General features: G+C 40.9%; 1 protein-coding gene across 2 annotated transcripts in view; it reads left to right on the forward strand.

Moving 5' to 3' along the window:
- The window catches only part of lrmp (lymphoid-restricted membrane protein), a 34,404-nt gene that overhangs the window by 1,595 nt on the left and 11,369 nt on the right, over window positions 1-21,440 (forward strand). The window contains exons 2-23 of one of the 2 annotated variants that reach the window (XM_034863654.1): window positions 1,382-2,103; window positions 3,549-3,659; window positions 4,352-4,532; window positions 6,251-6,309; window positions 6,438-6,513; window positions 6,721-6,879; window positions 6,969-7,086; window positions 7,562-7,612; window positions 7,770-7,847; window positions 8,083-8,139; window positions 8,415-8,474; window positions 9,157-9,221; window positions 9,456-9,549; window positions 10,116-10,262; window positions 10,670-10,771; window positions 11,448-11,599; window positions 12,925-13,036; window positions 14,503-14,746; window positions 16,086-16,138; window positions 19,148-19,247; window positions 20,176-20,353; window positions 21,116-21,203. In XM_034863654.1, coding sequence (XP_034719545.1) covers window positions 1,437-2,103; window positions 3,549-3,659; window positions 4,352-4,532; window positions 6,251-6,309; window positions 6,438-6,513; window positions 6,721-6,879; window positions 6,969-7,086; window positions 7,562-7,612; window positions 7,770-7,847; window positions 8,083-8,139; window positions 8,415-8,474; window positions 9,157-9,221; window positions 9,456-9,549; window positions 10,116-10,262; window positions 10,670-10,771; window positions 11,448-11,599; window positions 12,925-13,036; window positions 14,503-14,746; window positions 16,086-16,138; window positions 19,148-19,247; window positions 20,176-20,353; window positions 21,116-21,203 — 2,952 coding nt within the window. In that variant the 5' untranslated portion in view covers window positions 1,382-1,436. The remainder of the gene's footprint in view (window positions 1-1,381; window positions 2,104-3,548; window positions 3,660-4,351; window positions 4,533-6,250; window positions 6,310-6,437; window positions 6,514-6,720; window positions 6,880-6,968; window positions 7,087-7,561; window positions 7,613-7,769; window positions 7,848-8,082; window positions 8,140-8,414; window positions 8,475-9,156; window positions 9,222-9,455; window positions 9,550-10,115; window positions 10,263-10,669; window positions 10,772-11,447; window positions 11,600-12,924; window positions 13,037-14,502; window positions 14,747-16,085; window positions 16,139-19,147; window positions 19,248-20,175; window positions 20,354-21,115; window positions 21,204-21,440) is intronic. The other variant, XM_034863655.1, reaches the window with a different exon arrangement.

Raw genomic sequence — 21,440 nt, forward strand, 5'->3', positions numbered from 1 at the left:
CATCATCCCTCATGCGTGTCTAAATTCCTTGCTTTCTTTCAAGTCGTTGTTTATTTTATTTCCATGCAATATGGAACTTTCTCGGTGAGTTGAGCTGTAAAATTAGAAAGTTGTATTTGAGACACTTAAAAGGGGGGCAGACTGCTTAGGAACAAAACGTTTTCATTTATGCACTTTTTCAAAACTAGACTGTCCCACCATACATGTAACGTTGTCCCGTAGCTTGTTGTAGTGGGTGCTGTGTCCCCTTCAAGCCGCAGGGAGGGGGTGCTGGGTTACTTTTAGATTCGTGAACACCCCTTTAGTTTTTTTTTTAACTCTTTTTGTCTCGAGCGCTGAGCTTCAAACTACCTGTGCGCGTGCTCCCTGTATACCTCTGGACAGTTAGCCAAACATTTCGTCGTGGATATTTTCTCCTGCTAGCTTTAAAAAGGTAACAACCAAAACCTTTTTGAGAAAGAAACACATAAAGGTGTTCGTTTTTTACTTGTTGGTCAGGTGCATGTGTTTGCATGGAGATAAATCTGGGCTTGAGTCGCTGACGAATCTTTTAAAACATATTGTTCAAACCCTAGCTGTCGAAGCCACACGCATTTGTTTTGCTTATTTCATTGTCAAAGAGTAACGTGTTCTTCACACTTACCGTTATCAAATTAATTGGATAGACAGTTTTCTTTTAATTTCAACACGAGTTGTATGAGAGAAAATTATAAATGTACCTACTTTAAGGATACCCACATGTCATGCTTTAAATTTAAACACATTATATTTAATCTTTTCACATTAGGAAGACAAGATTGGAAATCTAAGATGTTGTGGACTGGTTGGCATGAACAATAATTTATTTGGACTCTTTATTAAGATGTGTGTGGTTTAGGGAGGCTGTAATTTCATTCCCCATCCATCTCTCCTTTTCTTTATTCCCCATCTTCTTCCTTTGTTCAGTCCTTTCTTGGCTCCTGCTTGTTTTAAAGTTATACTTAAGGACTGTCTATGATTGCCACAGAATCTTGGAACTAAAAACTGTTTGGCATTGGGTGGTTGGTATCATCTTATAGCTGTCATTTTTTATATTGTGCTACTCCATATTGGTCTTAAATAATCCCAATTATTTCTGTATGCGTGGCATATATGTGTGTTTCCACACTGCATTTCTACCTGCTCATCTTCCACCTCTAACCCTGCAGTTAGTTCCACCAGAGAAAAAACGGTTCTAAAGACTAAATGTCCCAGATATCCAGTAGTACGTCATAGTTTATGCTGCACAGTGTAGGTCCTCTACGAGCAGTCTCAAGTCTTGTATATGTCTTAGTTTGCCTCAATTTTACTAACTTAACATGCAGTTAAACTAAATATGTTCTGCTTCTCTCTCTCTCTTCAGTCGTCAGCCTCTCCTCTAGCAAGGAAGCCAGCACTTCAGCCCTGCCATCAGCAGCATGGACTGTTACACGCCCCAGCCCAATCGTCGCCACAATCCTGTGGACAGCATTTGCCGCAAGCTGCAAACCATTCAGTGGCGTGGTGACCGAGAGCCCAATTCACCGTTCCAGATTCCCAAACTCTCCTCCAGCAATTACGACAGTCCACAGAGTGGCCTCAGGCACAACCTGGAAAACATCCTGAAGAAAGGGACCTTCCACAGAGACGAGGGGGGTAAGGAGAAGGGGAGAGGGATGGGTATGCCAATCTCTGCAGCTTCCCAGAGGAGCAGCCTGGGTCCCTCTGTCCCCATGTCCACCCCTTCCACCCCAGCATGCAACCCCGCCACACTAACCAACGTCACATACACCATCACTAGCACTCTGGGCGAGAGGAGAGGGGCTGACGGGAGTGATTTAAGACAAGTTAAGACATGGCAGAGGTATTGTTCGACTCCCACAGGCCAGTCCAAAGACTCCCCTTACTTTACATTCACACGAGGACCCCAGTCGGTACAGCCTGAGAGGGCGAGCAGGAGCCCACCTCTGTGTCGTACCTTCACCCCAAACCAAAGCACCCTCTCCTACAACCTCAACTTCTGCTCAGGCGACACGGGGAACTCAACAGAGTGCGAGCTGCCCTACCCAGCACTGGTTGTGAAAAGGCTGTCCATGGGAGACGGAGGTAGGAAGTGGCAGCTTCTGGCCAGATTGGATGTGCGGCTTGTTTTAGCTGGGTTATCTGCAGTGAACACAAAACAGATTCAGCATGAAAGTGAATTCTTCACCTTAGAAACTGGAGCGCTTTTAGACACGTCTCATGGTCTTCATCAACAGATGGCAGTTTTTGGAAGCACTGAGCAAAATCCATCCACTGATAAGGAGTGTGAGATGTGGTTGAAAGCGTATAAGTGGACCTTGGGTTAATATTTATTTGCGTTACAAAATGGATTATTTAATCTAAGCTTCAGTAATAATGGCACTGGCAAAGAATGCTTGACATGATTCCTGTACATCAGTACAAGGTTGTTGTCTAGAGGGGTTGTCTTGGAAGTAAACTGTTGAAACTGTTGAAATACTGTTGAAAAGTATTTTTATTACTCCAAGTTGGATTTACCAAACAGGGAATCTGGTAGTAACTGCTAAATAGTAATAATGAAATGAAGGAAAATTCAGCTACTATTTATTTTTGAATAAAATAAAAGAATAAGGACAATTAGGGCCAAATGCTAAAAACATGAAAATTCCAGTCTATGTAAAACTCCAGAAGAGCAAATGTGGTGCTGAAATTTTAGTCACACAAATTTTAAAAAGAAGAAAAATAATTTTCAAAGGGCTTCAGAACTTCAGGGGAAAGCTCTAGGCATCCGTGTTTCCCTTTTTTTTTTATTTATTTTTTTTTATGCAGAATTGGTAAGGGCCGTTGGGTCCTGTCTTTGGAGGGACATTTTGCTGTGCCAAGGTCTCTCTACTCACAGGCCTGTTGTTTGAACAACTGACAGTTTCAAAAAACTTAAAACCAAACTCAGATTACACTGTTAGATGAGATTGAATGTTACCAGCCAGCTGCCATTCTGTGTCAATATGTATGTCCCCCACCAGCGGGAGCGTTTATTGGTCCGGTGTGGCACAGTGCATTCTGGTAGTTGTAGGTTTATTACCCTTTTAATTATAAGGGAATATCACAGCTTCTTTTCTCTGGTAATGTGGCACCAATGTAAAATAAACAAACATAGTTTTCATAGTTAAATGAAAATACCCTCTTTCCAATGGTGAAATACTTCCTTTAAGTCTTTTTGTGTCAGTGTCTATTTCAAAACTTACAGTATTTCAGATTTTTTTTGCTTAAATGTTCCATACTCTTAAATTAAAACATGTTTCATCAATACAGCATGGAAAAACCCACATTTCCCAGAGAGTGGGAAGAACAATTGTTAATGGGCGGCCCAGTGGCTACTTCTTAGTTGTAGCTCCAAACTAACTTGCCTTATGGTATGTAACGCATGGAGTGTCTAGCCATCACACTGTGATGCTGTATCTTGTGAGAATGTATCATGTGCTTACTTTAGTACTGTAGGCAACTCAATGCACTCTGTGTTTGGTGTGTTTGTGTTGCATATTAATTCTCAGGATCCTTAGTGGCTTCTGAAAACCGGAAGGAGAATATGGCGGAAATCAGCCTAATCTGTGAGGAGAATCTGCTCGATACCATCTTCCACGCCTGTGACACCCAGCGCAGAGGTACTCACAGGGTCCTTCATGGTTGGTTGGGTCACATTTCAGTCTTCCAGCAGGCTGAATATTGCTGCCTAAAGATGAATTAATACTCATTGTTTCATTGAGTATAGTATTTCCAGTGTGTTATTCCGTGTAGAAGGCAGAAGTTATTCCCTCTGATCCCAACAGTCACACAGGTTTTCTGGACTGATCTTGTGCAGCAGAGGTATAGTATATGGTTATTTAAAGAAATACAGAGGACATGGTATTTTCTTTGTTTGTACTTGTTTGCTGTTCAGGGGAGGAATCTTTTTTTTTGTGTTCTTTCTATATACCTCAATCCTCTTCAGGTCTATTATCTTTTTTATCTATTATCTATTATCTATTTAGGTCTATATCTATGTAAAGAGAAATATATTTTAAAACAATATCCCTTTTTTTCATATATTACGGCTACTGTTGTGATAACCATGTAAAGGTTGAATACCTTTTTAAGAAGTCAATACAGTATTTACACATGTGTAAAACCAACTACAATAAAAACAAAGTTAATGCTAATTCTTACAGTCTCTATGGTTACTGCTTTTGGTGCCTTTACCTCTAACCGAACAAAGCCAAAACAATTTAGGAGAAGGGAATAATATATTCAGTTCTAACATATCCAACGATACAATAATGTTTTTCTTCAGTGTCTTTGTGTCACTGTCATCTTCCAGGTAAAGTGTACGTGTCTCACATTGTGGACTACCTGCGGCACACGACCAGTCGCAGCTCACAAGACAGCGGACTGGAGGACCTTTGCAACATGCTCGATCCAGAACAAAAAGACGTCTCCATTGACCTGGATACTTACCACGCCGTCATGAAGGAGTGGATTGATGACTGCCGCAACAACGGGTACTGAAAAGCACACATTATAACTTAAGAGCTTGATATCTTAAGCATATAATTATTGAATTAAAAATCAGATTTTTGGGGGGGGGAGTTTTAGCTTATCCAGCTGAAGTGGCTGTAAGCAGAATAGTAAATCCATGTCCAGCAGTGTTCTGTAATTGCAGTTTGGAAGAGCTCTTTTAGGCTGTCAAAAGACAGTCCTTAGTCAATATTGGATTCATTGTTGGATAAAATATAAGTTCATTGCTGGCACAATATCTTCTGTTCAGGGTTCTGTCTTGCGAGAGTACCTATTTTAAATTGTAGTGTCACAGTTGAAAGATTACCTTTTTTTTTTATTTAGAACTGTAACTTAAAAGTGTGAGTCCTGGCCCAGTTTCAGAGGTGGAGTTTATAGCCATGGATAATTGTGCAGTAATTGGTATCATATTTTGTGAATGGGGATCTAAAGGTGAGATGCTTTTTTTCTTTTCTTTTTTTTTCCCCTTTTTTTTGCAACTTTGAGTTTTTGATTGTGCTAAAAAAGAAGTTAAAAACTATTTTTTTCTAATTTATGTAATATTTGTCGGTCCTACTGTATAAGTATGTATTGCTTGTCTTTGTTGAATAATACAGAAGATGAAGACCTTAAAAATAAATCGCAATAGAAATATTTTGGCAAATTAAATAATTTTCCAAAATCGTGCAGCCCCGAGTTTTTGACCCACGTTTTCTTGTCTTTTTGTGTTGGCAAATTTCTGATGATGACTCAGATCTGCACTATGACTAATTATGTATGCAATTTGCTCCATGTTGGCTCTTTCCTTCCACACATTTGTAGTTGCAGAGTTTCCAACCTCTTTAACGTGGCTTGAATAAGACGAAGACGGCTTCTGCCTTCCCTACAATTACTGTGGTTTCTTTTCAGCTTTTCTGAGAAGTCCCACTCATATATTCTGTTTGAGAAATAAAAGTAGATATTGTCTAGGCGGCTTATGCATCAGATGGGAGATTACTGGTGAGAATGTCGCTCCCCCCCCAATAGTTTGAGCTGTGTGCATCTACATTTACCAAGGTGTTTTTTTTTCTCAGAGGCAGGTCTGCGTCATAATGTACTCTGTCAGGTCTTTATGAAATGTGCAGTTGACATCTCTGGTCTAGAGTGCTATAACTCAGATGGTGGATTGAAACTGAAAGTCAAAATATTTGATATTATACTATTTTCATCTATCTCTTATGCAAGTGGTCTTATGTTGACATTATTTTCTGATTATAAAAGAAAATCGGAAAAAGACCTGATGTCTGCGTTGTAAATAAATCAAAAGACTCACCAATTTTAAAGGACTGTAACTGCAACAATAGAGGTCCAATTCTGGTGATTCATCTTGTAACTGACTAATGCAAAGGGTCCCTGCGTCAATTGTGGGTGAAGGCATGCTTATGTGAATGTTTACTTCTGGCTAAACATTAGTTTAACTGTCGAATATGTAAGGACTGTGCAGCAGCCAGCAAGCTCTCTTTGCAGTATGTCCAGTTTGTACATAAGGTAGTAGACAAGTTTCTGCTTTCAGTGCTCAATGTGCAAGGAACACAGCAAACGATTGAACAAATCACTTCAAACATGTTTTTCAAGGGTCAACAAAAAAACAGCTTAGTGCATGACTGCTACATCCTATGAAAAACATTTTGAAAATAATTGATCTTGTACATTTTAATGTTGGATTCGGTCTGTTGTATCTCAGGGAAGAGCCGACAGATGACGCCACACAGGACTCAGTCAAACTTCGAGACAGCCTGTCTGGTGAGTGTGCATTTTTAATCACTTGTATGTTTGCTTTTCATTTCCTTGCACTGTACACACATCTGATTTGGATGATGCCTCAAGCTTAATTAACGTTTGTGTGTGTGTTGGATCTGTGTGTGTTTTAGCCAAGAGGTCCGTGTTGCTCAATATGACCTCAGGAAGCTTGGAGGCCTTTGGAGGAGAGGCATCTAGAGCCGAATTGTGAGTGATGTGTGAATTTGTAGGAGAACGTACATATTGTAAAAAAGCAATGCTATACCTTTTTTTTTCATTTGAATGTATTAACCTAAGTTGCATTGGTCCATGCAGCCACACTGTTAAGTTTTCATAGGGACTATTTCCTCAGTAGAATACTGATTATTTGTTGTGATTCAGTTTGTGTGTGCGTTCATGTGTTTCTCTCCTCAGTGAGACCTCTGAGTTGGTGTATTGTGTTGCCGACCTCCAGATGAGCAACCAAAAGTTCCAGGATGAGGTAAAGAAGCTGAAGCAGGTGGTGGAGGCCATGGAGGACAGCAACCAGAAGCTAGCAGAGGAGAATGAGGACCTCCGCAATCAGGCCCGGGTGTAAGACGTACTTTCATGCAAATGTACAGCACAGATTTATTTCAGCACGCTGTGGTATGTTGACTTTATTCGTTTGTTCTGTTGCACAGTCACCAGCAGCTGGCCCAGAAAGAAAAGATGCTGAACGAGGAGGTGGAGGAGATGAAAGCTACTCTGAGCTGCACAGAAGAAGGCCGAGCTCGTGCCTCCGCACACAGCAAACATGTGGTCAGTCAAAAATCAGGCCGTACAAAGAGGATCTATAAAAGTGCTATAAACGTTTCTTTGTTACGAGGGTTTTACCCCCAACACTATGTTCAGACAGTTCCAGATGTAGTGTACTTTACTGAAAAAAGCATAAAAAAGAACAGTTCAACATAGTCTTGCCAGGCACAGGATGTATGAAGGTAAACCTCATAAACGTAACATACCATTCAGTTTAGAAAATGTTTAGCACAATTTAAAAAAAGATGCAAGTTTTAAACAAGTCCACATCCGAGATTACATTTAATTTAATAAAATGGCTAATTTAATTAACAACGTAGTCTTTCACAGATTTTACAATATCGTTTTAGATGAACTTTCTAACATTCAAGTTAAGTTGTCAGAATATAATGGAACAGAAAATGTAGGAATGAGCAGGCGTTTGCGTAGTTGCCATTGATTGATTTTTTTTTTTTCTTCTTCTTCTTCTTCTTTTTAGGAGAAAGAGAACCAAAGTCTCATTGCCAAGATTGCTTTTCTTCAGGAAGAGGTACTAACAACTTTGAGGAGCTGAATGTAAAATCAATGACCTGAGTGCTCAGCCATTCAAAGATCGCTTACACAGAGTAGGCTGTATTGCTATACTGTGAGTCTGTTCATAAAAGCATGTGACCAGCTGCCCTAACTCCTCTCTGATGGCTTCTCAGAACTTCAAGGTTACCGTGGAGATGGACGAGCTTCAGAGGAGAATTACACAGTTGTGTGACATTAACAATGAGCTTCAGGTACCTTTTTACTACCTGTCCCTTATCATGTTTAGGTTTTTTTCTGCATTATGACATGTCCTTCTCTTCTTCTTTCTTTCTTGCCCTCTGGTATTTTTAGTGTATAACCGTTTTCCTTCCTCACAAAATGACCTTTTAAATTGTAAATCTGTCTTAGGCCTTTTAGTAATACTGCGTCGACCATGCTACCATAGTACTGTGTTTTTTATGTTATTTTCCCTCGCCTTGTCCTCAGGAGCAAATTCAATCTGTTGATTCTGTCCTTAATGAAAAGGAAGATGTGATACTAGAGGTCAGTGCCTTGTGTTCTAGTATCCATTATGCTGTCGCTGTAAAGCTTGTGGCAGTTCTGATCTTTCTATACATAACATTCCTTGAATCCATTTAGCTAACACTGGTCCAGTGCCAAACCTTGTAACAAAAAAAACTATTTGCTTCAGTTACCAATTTAGTTGCAGATAAATTAAAAAATATATAACCATAAAATCTGGCTGAAAGGAATTTATTCTTTTCCTCTTTTCTCTACAAAACTCAAACTGCTCTTGTGTCGTTTACCTCCTTTTACAGAAGAGCAGACAGATAAGTGAGCTTAAGTCAGCAGTGGAGGAATACTCCTCTATCACAGAGGTCAGTGTGTTGAACTTGGTATTTCAGTTTCTACACATCAACAACCCCCACTAGTTTCTCCCAGATGCTCGTGCACTGCTTTCACTTGTTTCTGATCTCTTTGCTTGCTTTGCATAATGCCAACACAACCATTTTATATGCTCTTTATGAACCATTTGCTCTACTTCCGCTACTTCTTAGCTGAAATGAGTTTGCAGAAAATCAATGGAAGCAATGAAAAATCCTCATGATAAATGAGATTTGAAAAAAGTCACAGAAGAAAGCGTATCAGATGTCTTAATTATGCATCAGTGACACCTAATCATGATTAGAAAGACCGGCCATGAACTTCAGGTAGTCATTTTATTTTCCAAAATGTTTGGAACTATTTGGTGAAAATACCCAAATGTTTAAAGCTAAATATGATATCCTAAGTTAACACGGGCAAATATCAATTTTGCCATGTCAGCCTTTTTCTCTTTACAGACAATCCTCTGCTGTGTCAAGTGTGTTGGCACAATCATCAGCATGAGTGTCATTTGTATTTTGGGTGTGGAGACTGACTGTGGGAAGTAAAACACCTGGTGTCTTTCCACACACAGGTCTTGTGTGTCTTGTACTTGACAATTTGTTCTAGTGGGGAAAGGGTAGGAACCATAGTTGACCTCTGAAGTCATGTTTATTTCTCTGTTGTTGAATCCAGCTGCTGAGGGCAGACAAGAGCAAGCTGGAGAACCAGATGCAGATGATGCACCCAGACCTGGCTGGGTAAGTGAGCCAAGAATAACCTGGGAGGGAAGGGGTCTGGGGTATTAGGGGTTGAGGGACTACTTATGAAATAGACGTTAGCCATGTTTCTTTTTTTCACATTATGAATTTAAGGAAGAGAAACCCTCTAAGCCTCAAACTGTGTCTTACTGTATCTTGACTTTCTCTAATGAAGGCCTTTGTTTGTAACTTTTTATCCAACCTCTCCACCCCCGGTCCTCCTGTCTGTCCCAGGGCGGGTCTGTCCCTGTCGGTGGCCTACAGGTTGAACCAGAGCACCTCAGGATCCCTACAGTCAGAACTTGCTTTGGCACAGTCACCACTGGAGGTCAGCACTCCCTTACTCTGTCTTCCTTCTTCATTTGCACACCTTTTCCTTTTATGATCTCTGTTTTTCTTCTTTCTCCTCCTCTCAATTTCATTTCACTTATTCACCTCTTTCGTTTTCTATCGTTTTATCTTGCAGACTGACATGTATTCCCGTTTCTCTGGACACACTGTTTCAGTCTGCGGCCTTTTATTTCTGACAGAGAATTCATCATTCTAGTAGCAGCCACACTAATACACATATAAACTTGAAAGCACTTGACATAGATGCAGCAATCACTCCGACCAACCACTAGTTTTACAAGGTTATGCTATCTCAGTTTATTGTGCCCCTGATCACAGTTGTAGTTCTGAGAAGTTGGATGCCTACTATTCATCTCTATAGACTTCTCTTCCACGGACTGTTGGGCTTCTCACAAACTACACACTCAATACAAAGCATTGTGTGCACTTCTTTTCATGCTGTGTACTTTGCACAGTCCAGCCTCTTAGTTTGCATTAGACTGATGGAAAGTGTTTTCAAGTCTCTCTTGCTTTTTTGTGTACATATTTTGCTGTCTCTTGCAGCCCCCCCACAGAGTTGACTTTTTGTCCACCACTATGAGCTTTGCCTCCCCTATGGATGAGACGCTGGACAGGGAAGTGTTGATGATGCTGCAGGGACCCAACCCTGAACACATGGCTCTGGATTTTAAGAGCCTCCTAAATACACTGGTAACCAAGTGTGAAGTGTGTGTGAAGCCCTGACTTGTGCTTGCACTAAAATTGCTCTTAGGGACTCCAGTGGACAACTGGCATTTGTAAAACCATCCCCTTATTCTATCTGACTGTAAATGTCAGTCAACACAAAACCAGCATGCATAAGTTGTAGCATTATGTAAAAACCTTTTGGTACAAAGGTAAACATTTATTATTTTAAATTCAGCTTAAATTAGCAATTATCAACCCTTTTGCAAAGCATTTAATTGTTGTGTCATAACTAAACTTTAAGAATTTGCTTGGAATCCCATTAAGTGAGTTGTTATCATTTGTGGGTGTTGTGCATAAGACATTTTCAATTATTGACTTTCCATCTTAAAGTATTTTCCTCTCATGACATGCTTTCACTTTATGTCCCTCAGAAAAGGGATTTCAGAGAAGAAAGCGACTCTGTCTTGTCAACAGCAAGAGGCTTGCTGGGCGACTGCGCACAGCCAGCAGGCAACGAAGACGCCAGTCTCCAGGTCAGATACACTTTCACAGACATGTTTAAATGTTGTGGTCAGTGTCAGCCTACCTATGACACTTAATGTAAGCTTGAGGCCAGTTGCAGGTTCACAATGCATTGCTGTGTGCCTGTGAGTGTTGCTATATTTTTGTAGATAACGGTAATAATAATATGGGTTGATATTAGGCTGTTGAATTTTTATGAATTATGAAATGGAATGTGATAATCTTTCCTGTCCTTTAACCTGTTGAACTCCTTTTCTATCAATCACTGCCTCTCTGCTCTCTCTCTCCTTCCCACCCACTATCTCTCCTCTCTGAAGATCTATCACTTATATAACTCTCCAACAGGCCCCATCCAAGCAGTTTAGTCAGTGTGCTGTACCATGAACACAACCCACTCCCCTCCTCCCTCACTCCAGCTTTCGCTCGCTCCCCCCCCCTCCTCATGCTTTGTTGCCACTCTGCATTCATTAGCCACAGACTGCTTTACAGCAGTAAACAGCAAATGAGACAGAAATCATTAGTGGAGCAGAACTTTATCAGTACAAATCTGTCTTCTGTTGGTTCTTCTATGTGCCAGCTTACATGGAACGATTTAGTTTTTAGTTAGGTGTCAGAACTTTTTGCAGGCGTTAAAGGCACCTAGCTCTTCAGGCCGAGCGGCTGACCCTGGGCCTCGTCTTCCCACAAAAGGTGCAGGCCGAGCTGGACGCGAGGAGGGCAAACTGGGCCCTCAGCCTGGACCAGCTGGCCCAGTACACAGACTCACTGGAGAAGGAGCTGATCAAAATGGCCAGTAACTTGAGGAGGTCCCGCACTGAAATCCTGCACCTTTCAGTCAGGTGAGCAAAGCTTGGTTGTCTGCGCTGTATTAAAATCAGTAGGCAGTCAGAAATGTATGAGCTGCTGAATTGAGAAATGGTGTTTGAGAATTGGTGTGACAGCAAAAGAATGTGAAAGATATGTACCAGAGGAAGATGGAAAAGAACCATTGGCAGTGAATCTCATTAATGACAACTTGACTATAAGGTTGGAAAACCTTTCTTTGAGGAGGAGTTGCTTTTGTGCAGTAGTGATCTCATTGGTTAAATTAAACCCTAGTGGGCAGAGCTAAATAATTCATTTTCTGGCTAAGTAAGGTAAAACTGACACCCCTGAAATAGACTGAAGAATTAGCAAGAATGCTAGAAGCTGATTAAATTTAGCAGTGGAATTACTTACAAACTTGAAAAAAAGCTGTCTAGTCCTAATACGGCTATCTAGGTAAGCTGGTTAGCCTAGCTGACCTTCCATGTTTATACAAGTCTATAGCTGTCTCCATAAGCTTCTTAGGGTGCCTGTTGAGCTCCTAAATAAGTTGATAGAATAACTAATCTGCCATTAGAGTAGATCTGCCTGTCACAAGTCCATATTTCTAAAACTAGTCCTTAAACTTACGCAGTAAAATGTCAGACCCCTGAATGTGGATCTGTTCTCCAGTGCTCTTTCTCAGTTAGCCAGTCAGTTCAAGCTGTCAATCATACTGACCTCAATGACCCCAAAGGGCCCGCCTCACTAGGTCTGGGTCTATGCCAACTCTGGACTTCACTCTGACTCTGTGATGGGTTTGCCTTGGGGTGGGGGGTGGGGGGGTGCCTGTTTGTATGTGTGTTCATGGAGACGGCCATCCCCTTCAGATATATAACGGAGTTAGAGTGGAACAGTATGAGACCAGAGAGGGAGAACTGGTCAGGCTGTCCATCTCACTTTTACTGGTCCTTACTTACCAGGGTGAAGAGGGCTCGTTGTAGGTATAGTTCTACCTCCTGCTTTGGAACGTTGGGATAATGCAGAATGTTTAGAGTATGACTGGACTACAAGGCAGTGCTAGGACACATTTTAGGTTCTGTGTACTCTGAGATTAGATTAGATTAGAGGGTCGGGCTGGGACTGGATCTACAAACCGTTAAGTAAAGAAACCGTTACTGGGCCAGTCAGAGAACTGGCGCTGGTCACCCTGGGCAACAAAATGGGACACTGCATGGGCCTGCGGATTGGGTACAGTATGTCTACTGTACTGTCTACTATGATCTCTGTGCATGCATTTTTCTAGCTGTCTGGACAGTGACAAGTGCATTCATAATCTGGGTGTTTTTCAATTAACGAGATTTTGTATTCTTGCTTGCAGGGTGCAGGAGCAGGAGAACCAGAAGCGGCAGCTCTGTGAGGAGTTGGAGCAGCTAAAGACACCTCAGGACAGCAGAGAGGCCTCATGCCAGACACCTGCACCAGAAGAAGAGGTCAGAGAGGAAGGCAGAATGGGGAAGCTAGATCATGGGCCTATAGTTAATAAACTGCAGGAGCATCCACTTGCTATTCTCATAAATAATATTACAATCTTAAAGGCAGGGTTGATAATGTTAACGTAGAAAGATTTAAAGTAGCATCTCTCCCCTGCACCTGCCCTTCGGGCTCTGCCCCACACACATGACATGCATAAGTACCGCTGCTTCAGAGCAAAGAAAGAACCGCAATTTTACTTCATGTCTTATTAACTGTTAAGCAAAAAGCTAGTATTATCATACTGAATGTTTAAAACAAACATGACTACTGTTAGCAATGTGGCGGCGATACGCAATGAGCTCAGGCTCATAGACCGGAGGGGTAGAGTACGTTTAGCAGGGCAAGGAAGCATTTCATTGGTTCTGTCCAAGTGGACCGTAAGTCAGTAATTGGTGGGCGTTTTGACAGGATTAAAGCAGCTACAGGCGCCTGGTCTTTTTCACTCTCTTTTTTTCAGAGGCAATACGTTATTATTGCTGTTAAGGTCTAAAGACCGTTTCAAAAAATACATAAAAATGTGTAAAATGGAAATAGTTACCAAACCTGCCTTTTTTTTTCTTCTTTTTTTTATATGTTGTCACCATACATTGTTTTTAGAATTTTCATTGAAATGCACACAGTGTTTTGTACACTGTGGACACTGAATACTTTCAACTTTGATGATTTATGTGTGTGTTTTGCATGTTGCGTGGATTAACACTGGATATTGAAAGGCTTGCTAGGAGAGCCGTGACAGACCTCACGCTGTATTCAGACAGATGGAGTTAGATCTGTTAGAGGAGAGTTGAGTGCGCGTTGGCTGCTGAAGTGGACATGTGCACCCACACAAGCGCAGAATTAGATGCAAGCACACACCTACGCACTGCTCCTTGGACAAAATTCACTGACACGTGCTTGAACATTTCCATTACATCACCATTTTTTACTGCAAAAAACAATGAGTTTGGTGCTGAAGTAGAGAGATTTGCTTACAGTAACCCAGTTGCACATCAACAAATGCAGTTCTTACTTTATTACTTCAGTCATTTCTTCAGTATAGTAAGTAGGAAAGAACCACTAAATTAACTGTCTCCTTTGGATTTGTTAATCAACAAAAAGAACAGTAATAAAAAAGGAGAGAAAATATGAGCTCATTTTTATTGTAACAATCGCTGACAGCTTGGTTGATAAGTAATCATTGCTGTCATTTTGACAAAAAACACTTTTGTTATTTCTCTTCGGTGTCAGTTGGAAATTAAGATTTTATTTTGCAGTGGGGCTCTTTAGTCTGTTACTGCTGAACTTCAGCCTCATCACCTCTAGTCCTTCAGTTGGCTTTTGCCACAGTGGCATTTCTTACATTCACGTCACCTTTACACACATTTTTTGTTGTTACTTTGTCTTTCCCTTCTTTCTTTTTTTCTTCTTCTTCTTTTTTTTTTAGACTGGAAATGACTTGGACTGGGATGAGGAGTTCGCCCTTCAAGACTTCCTGAAGAACGAGTTAGCAGAGGGAAATTGCAGAGAACAGGACGGGCGAATGGACAGAGGTGAGGAGGAGGACGGGGACGAGAAGTGGACGGTGGTCGACCCAGCTGGAGAGGGAGAAGTGAGGGACACTTCCACTCCTCTGTCTGCCGTCTCTGGGGAGGCCCAGCCTGGACATGATGCAGCAGGAGGGGGTCGAGGTGAGTGGGGACATGAAGGTGGACAGAACAACCACCGGCTAACATTTCAAAATGACAATTATAACTTTAGTCAGAGATCCACTACATGGAAAAATACTGCTGTACTGTAGCAGTTTGTTTTTAAATTGCTTTTAATAGATTGAATCTTCAAAATGTATCTCAGGAAAACTTGGGAACTGAGGATTCTTCCTTCAGCCTTTTAAAATCCACTATACACCAAACTTAGCCCAGAGATAACTGGAACCTCATAAAGCCAAGCCAAATACGGCTAATTATATTTATTTTTAATATTTTTGCAACCCCATTCTGACCCCCACTCCAAAATAAGCCTTGAGTCAACCTCTTACATCACCAACAAGAATGTGAACTAAAACAGCCTTTTTAAGTTTTGAGAACATACTTTGAAGTACTGTGATTGTTTCAACATTCCTATCTCTAGATTAGGTATGATTAAAGTGAACATGCCTGACTCTTGCTAACCCACAGCTCTTGTTGGAGATGATGGTCAGCTGCAATACTTTAGTTATTAAAGTCTTCACTCTCTGAAATCCCTATTGTGAAGATAACAGACACAGAGCAACTAGTTAAACTTGATGTTGTGACTTTAAGTTTGCCCACATTTGCAGATGGCTTGCAAGTTTCACTGTCTCATGAAATACTTCACAGGAAAAAAACTATTGGTGAAAACAGTTTACAGACTCAGCTGTGTGTGTGTTGGTGTGTGTGTGTGGGTTACCCCCTTTAATCCATTGAGTCACAAGGCACTCGGCCACCCTTGAAACACCAGGACAGTACACATACTAACTCACTGTAAGGATACACACACTCTGAGGCCTTTGGCAGTAGACCCCTGCCTTGTATGGTTGTTGTGGCCCTGGTCTTATGAAAGGTCTGTGTGTCTATGCCGTGTGTGAAATCCTCTCTTCCTCAAGGTCCTTGTATGGCCAGGTGTACGGCCGGTCTGAGGCCACAAAGTGAGCTCAGTAATCCCCCATTCCTTTGCCTGCATGAGCGGCTGGCAGGCAGAGAGAAAGAAAACGAGAGTGTGAATATGGTCATTAATGCTACGTTAGCCGTGCATGGTATTTTAACCTCTCTGCCCCTCCCTCAACTCAAGGCCCTGCATAATAGACAGTCTGACTCTTTATGGTAAAAGGTGGGGTTTCTTTTAGATAACTATTAACCCATGTAGATGAATTGGACAAGCGTTTGTGTAACAATGGACAGCTTCTTTGTTTAGTTGGGGTTTTTTTTAGGGGGGGGGGGGGTCAACCTCTTTTTTTCTCCTTTCATTTTTTCCTGATTTTATTTTTTTCCTCTTCCTCTGCATCTGTTACAGACTCTGCAGCCTGCACTGAGTCAGAGCCAGAGGTGAACTGTCAATCTTTGCAGGTAAATTGAGTTTTGACATTGTCATGGTCTTAGCTATATGGTACAAGCTCACCATGTTTGGGATGTGGCTGTATTTAATCTTTTGTGGGTATCCTTTACCTCTATACTTTCCTTAATATTTTCTTTGCCTGAAAATCTAATTTCTTTAAATTGCTGCATGTAGCATTTTAGAGTAAATTCAAAGTTCAGCATCAACATCATGGAGTCTTTAACCTGGCATTGAGATTTTAATAATAGAGCAAAACTGAATGTAACTTCCAAGCATCTTTTAATCTTTGGAAACCACAAGCCTAAATTAATTCGGGATGGCTCACATGTGATTAGCAGACGATACCACTAGTTTTGACTTTGTGGAAACCCATGTGCCTGTGGCTTATGATTTCAGGAATGTGTAAAATGTCCTTGTTAAGGATTAGGATCCCTTTCATTTCAACAAACGGGTTGGTATCTCATTGATATTAAAAATGAACAAAAGCATCAATAGAAATACACTTTCATTAAAACCAATTATACCCTATACTGTATATCACAGTGAGTTTTAAGTGTTGTCCATTATCTTAAAGGGGCTAAAATAATAGTGTCATGGCCTTTGGGGAAAATTAGTTTGACAAGCAAAAAACGTTCAGACTCAAGGATGTTAACTAATATAGTTTGACATAAGTTATCACAATACACAGCTTCAAAAGACTAAGTCCAGCTGCACTGTAAAGAATGTAAAATAATGTACATTGCTATGAGAGATGTCCACCAAACCACAGCACTGTCAAGGTTATAGATGAGGATCAGGGACTGACAGTTTGTTGCTTCTCACTCCCACTCATGCTCAGAAAATGTGTTGTTTCCATCTCTAACCTGAACAACTACTGCTAAGGTGCTCTCCAGGAAGACACTGAAGCTCTGCCTACTCAGAGGACAACAATAGACGACTGTTGTTGCCATGGGTGACAGGTGTGGAACTATGTGAGCAGGAAGCACGACGGTACCAAAACAGATTTGTTGCTCTGCTTACCTTGATTTAATACATAGAAAATATTTGGCATTTTTTCCTTCTTCCAAAGTGTTTGGAAGGAAGTAGGACGTTTTTAAAGTTGTGATTGCAGTAGTGGGAGGATAGTCTGAAGTTTGAAGTTGTGATTCACGGCCTCAAGAGCTTTTAGAGCAATCTTTATACTTTAAAGGTCCCACGACAAGGGGCTCTTTGGATGCTTTTATAAGGACCTTAGTGGTCCTCTAATACTATATCTGAGGTCTGTTTTCCAAAATTCAGCCTTGATGCAGAATAACAGCCACTAGAGCCAGTCCCACAATGTGTTTTCAGTAGTCTGTGCCATTTCTAAGTCTGTAACTTGTGAGGAGGAGGAGGGGTGGGGGGGGCCGTGACCAACTTCCACTTTGCTCATTTGAAAGCCATGATGTCTCTCTCTCATGGGTGGGCCAAATTCTCTGGGCGGGCAAAGCAGAGAAAAGGGAGGTAACATTGTCCATATGACCTCATAAGGGGCCAGATTCTAGATCGGCCCATGTGAGCTTTTGTTTTCTCAAAGGCAGACCAGGATACCATAGGCTTGGTTTACACCTTTCGCCATTTCTAGCCACTGAGGGACCATAGGCTGGCAGGGCTAACTCATATTAAATTAAATTAAATTAAATACATAATAAAAAAACTCCTTAAGTAAAATTCTCATGCCATGGGACCTTTTAATATAAGGGACAAACATTTTAGGCTGCTTTTTTTAATTTCACAACTAGATAATGAAAAAAAACTAGCTTGAAATTTGCATGAATGGGTAATTCATCCCAGTGACTGCTTTACGTTTTTGTCACATTTATCCCACTTTTTGTCCCACACATACGGTAATGCAGTTACAAGCTGGGATTCTTTCTGGTAGTGCGTTCAAGGTTGCTCTAACATCTTAAATTCCAGAGGCTTCAGTTTAAAAAGTCAGATATGGGAATACCCTTGAAAAACCATCATGTCCCTGTGATAGACATATCTGAAGTCTAAGGTTGCTATAGGTTATACTTTAAGTGTCATTTATTTAATTATACATGTGCATTGTGTTCCTGCAAAGGAAGACTATTTGGAGGTGGGTTTGGTGGTCCTACCTCAAGAAAAGTTTAGATTAAAAAATATGCAATTTCACATAATTTTGTACCATAATTACCGTATCTGTGTAGACATTGACTTTACATTTATTCGGCTTAGGTGGTGGGGCCCAAAACTGCTTGGGTGCTGCGCCTAAGCCTTATAATGGTAGGGAAAACCCTTTGTGTCATTTTCTCTCCTTCTCTCTTATTCTCACAAGTGTCTGCACTCTCTCCTTCTTTTTCTCTTTCTACCATTTGCCTACCAAATCGCTCCTCGCACATTATTCACAGCCACTGCTCAAAGGCAGCAGTCTGCATGCTTGTGCTAAAGCTGTTGACTTCCTTATATAGAATGAGTAATAAAACGTTCAGGTCACATTGGGGTAAAAGGGAGAATAACTTGTTGTTGGCAAAAGAAGGAATTATGCACCAGCATTTAAAGAAAAATAAATTCAAAATGTATTCTGATCCAAATAACATACATGCTGTACTCTAAACTACACGTTAAGTAGCTATGATCTCAATGTCTTTCAACACTTCCCGCTTCTTAGATGTTATGCATTCTACTCACTTGCAGTCCTCAATGCTTAATTAATATCATGCCTTCATGGTTTTAAAATGATCCATCATTGCTGTAGTCAGTTTGAAAGTGATGTTTGCTTTTTGAATTCCTATGAAGATGACAGTAATTGGTGCTCTTTCCAACAATCCATCACTGATAGAACGGAAGCTTTAGGTTGTATGTCAGCTGTAACATTTTGTTGACTCCTTATGCAATGTCTTCCCATCTGACAAAGGTTTGTTTCTATTGGCTTATTTTGGGTCTGCCGTTTTTTACATGGTTAATGTGTAATGCTTATTTCATCTTTTCACCCCTTTCATTTTTTGAATATTTATCATTTTATGTGCGTGTGTTTTCAGGAGGAGGCAGCAGTGCCATTGATCGCCCACTCACAAGCTGTCAGCATTAGACACCCAGAGGCGGATGCTCTCCCTGATCTGTCCCACCCAGAGAACAACAGTAAGTACTCTCTCGCTCACTCACTACCTCACCCTCTCTCATTCGCTTGGTTTCTCTCGCTCTTACTTTCCCTCTCTCTTGCACTCTTTCTCTCTCTCACACATTCTATTGTCCTCATTAACAACTTAGCAAACATACCAAGTGATTTAGATAATGACTCACTCTTTGGTTTGTTTAGAGGATACTTTACTTAATCATGCAAACTCTACCAAGTACTACATTTTTAGGGTTTTGTTGGTAATCCAGTACGCCACGTCTTTATAAAATCATGTACAGTAATTATTACACTACTACTATTTGAACTACATGGAGAAGACAAGAAATGTTCCCAGATGTACAGCTAATTTATTCTCACTAAGTAATTAGGCTCGTTGCAGATGAGCTGCGCCTCGTCTGTAAAGTGCACGGGAGCGGGCGTCATCAAAAAAAACTTCTGCCCTAGTCTATAAAATATAGGGTTGTACGCAGTGTCCAATTGTTTTGATTTTGAAATAGTAGCCTGTTAAATGCTATACAGGCAACCTTTTGTTAATGTTAATATACATGGTCTGTAGTTGATCCCAAATCTGAATGTATTAAATCTCTCTGACTACTAAATGCCAACATCAGCAAAACCTAACTTATTGTAGTAACAGAATAAACCTTCAAATCGGACAAATATCTGTCGGAATCTCTCCAATTCATCGACAATGAAAAGTCCCATCATTCCCTGGGTCTTGAACTTGATGTCGCAGCAAGTCAGTGATCAATTCTAGGCAGGCCTGGCTCATCAAAATACGCCTAATGTTCCAGGTGCACCCTGGGAAATGTAGGAAATAATTAGCATAAATTGCAACAGCTGATAACTCAATAATTTGTTATCATGGAGTGCACTGACTGATGCAAATTGATAACACTTCACATTGATCTATTTTCTCTGTCTCCACAGATGCAGAGGCTCTTGAGACTGCAGAGTCTTCCCCCTGTGGTCCAACTGAGAGTTTGAGCAACTCACCTGAACAGGACCAAATGTTGACATTTAGTAACACTCCTCCCACAGCAACCCAGATAGTTCCCCCTGACAGCACATCACCTCGGCCAGATGAGAACATTACCCAGACTGAGAGGTGAATGAATAATTAAATATTGGATTTGATAGACTGGACACATAATCGGAGTATCAGACTGCCTTCTCCTTGATGGAAATTCCAAATTACATAAAGTATAGCATATTGCCAACCTAGTTTGTTCTCTTCACTTCAGGAAAATGTCAAATTTTGGTGATTGAGCTGTGAAACAAATATCGTATGTCTTCATTTCTGCTGACAGAGAGAGGAGCTTAACCTAATGAGACGGTTCTCTATTTTAATTTTCTTGATAAATGTCATTCATCACACCTAAACAGGAACTTCCATAGACATGCTTGTTTAGTAAGCGTTTGGATTGGCAAATCCCACTTAAGGGTCACAAAACAGAAGCTTTCGTAGAAACTGACATTACCACACAGCCTCACCCTGCATCCGGACTCATTTTTATAGCAGTAGAAACCATCCCTTTTAAAGGTGATAGGTGTTAGCAACTGTACTTGCAGTGCAAGTCAACATTTTGAGTATTGAGTCATTTTCCTATGATATGGTCCATTTGCTAGTCAAATCGAATTTTCCTCCCTGTGGGAGGAGTGTGTAGTCTAATTAGTATCTATGCAACCATGCTTTGCATAGGCACAGTCAATCTACAAAGGGAGAAAGGCTCTTCCTCATCTCTATTACCGCTTCATACTGTACCAGTTGTCTCGTTAGATAGATTAAAAGCATATCTAATGCACGAATCGAGAATGAGAAAATGGATAGCGCTTGACAGTTGACCTTTGACCTTTCACCTGCGGTCAGCACCCAGCCGACCAGTGAGGACCAAAGGGGAGAAGAAGAGAAAGAAGGCGAAGCGGACTCAAGCACGGGAACCATGAGTTGTACCAAGGTCAGTAACAGAGGGGAAGTGTGTTAATGCATCAGAGAATACAACTTCCTCTATTCTCTTTTGCCTCCGCTTCCTCTTTTTCTCTCTGCCAATTCATGTATTTCCTGGCTGAATAAGAGTAAGTGTGTGGTTCAAGTGAGAGGAGGGTTTCAGTAGGCAGGGCAGGGCTGGGCCTGAGAGGAGTGCAAGGAGGAGAGGAGAGGACGGATGTATTAATCAGGGACAGATCAGACAATC

This window comes from Etheostoma cragini, chromosome 23 (genome assembly GCF_013103735.1).
Source record: "Etheostoma cragini isolate CJK2018 chromosome 23, CSU_Ecrag_1.0, whole genome shotgun sequence".
NCBI lineage: Eukaryota > Metazoa > Chordata > Actinopteri > Perciformes > Percidae > Etheostoma > Etheostoma cragini.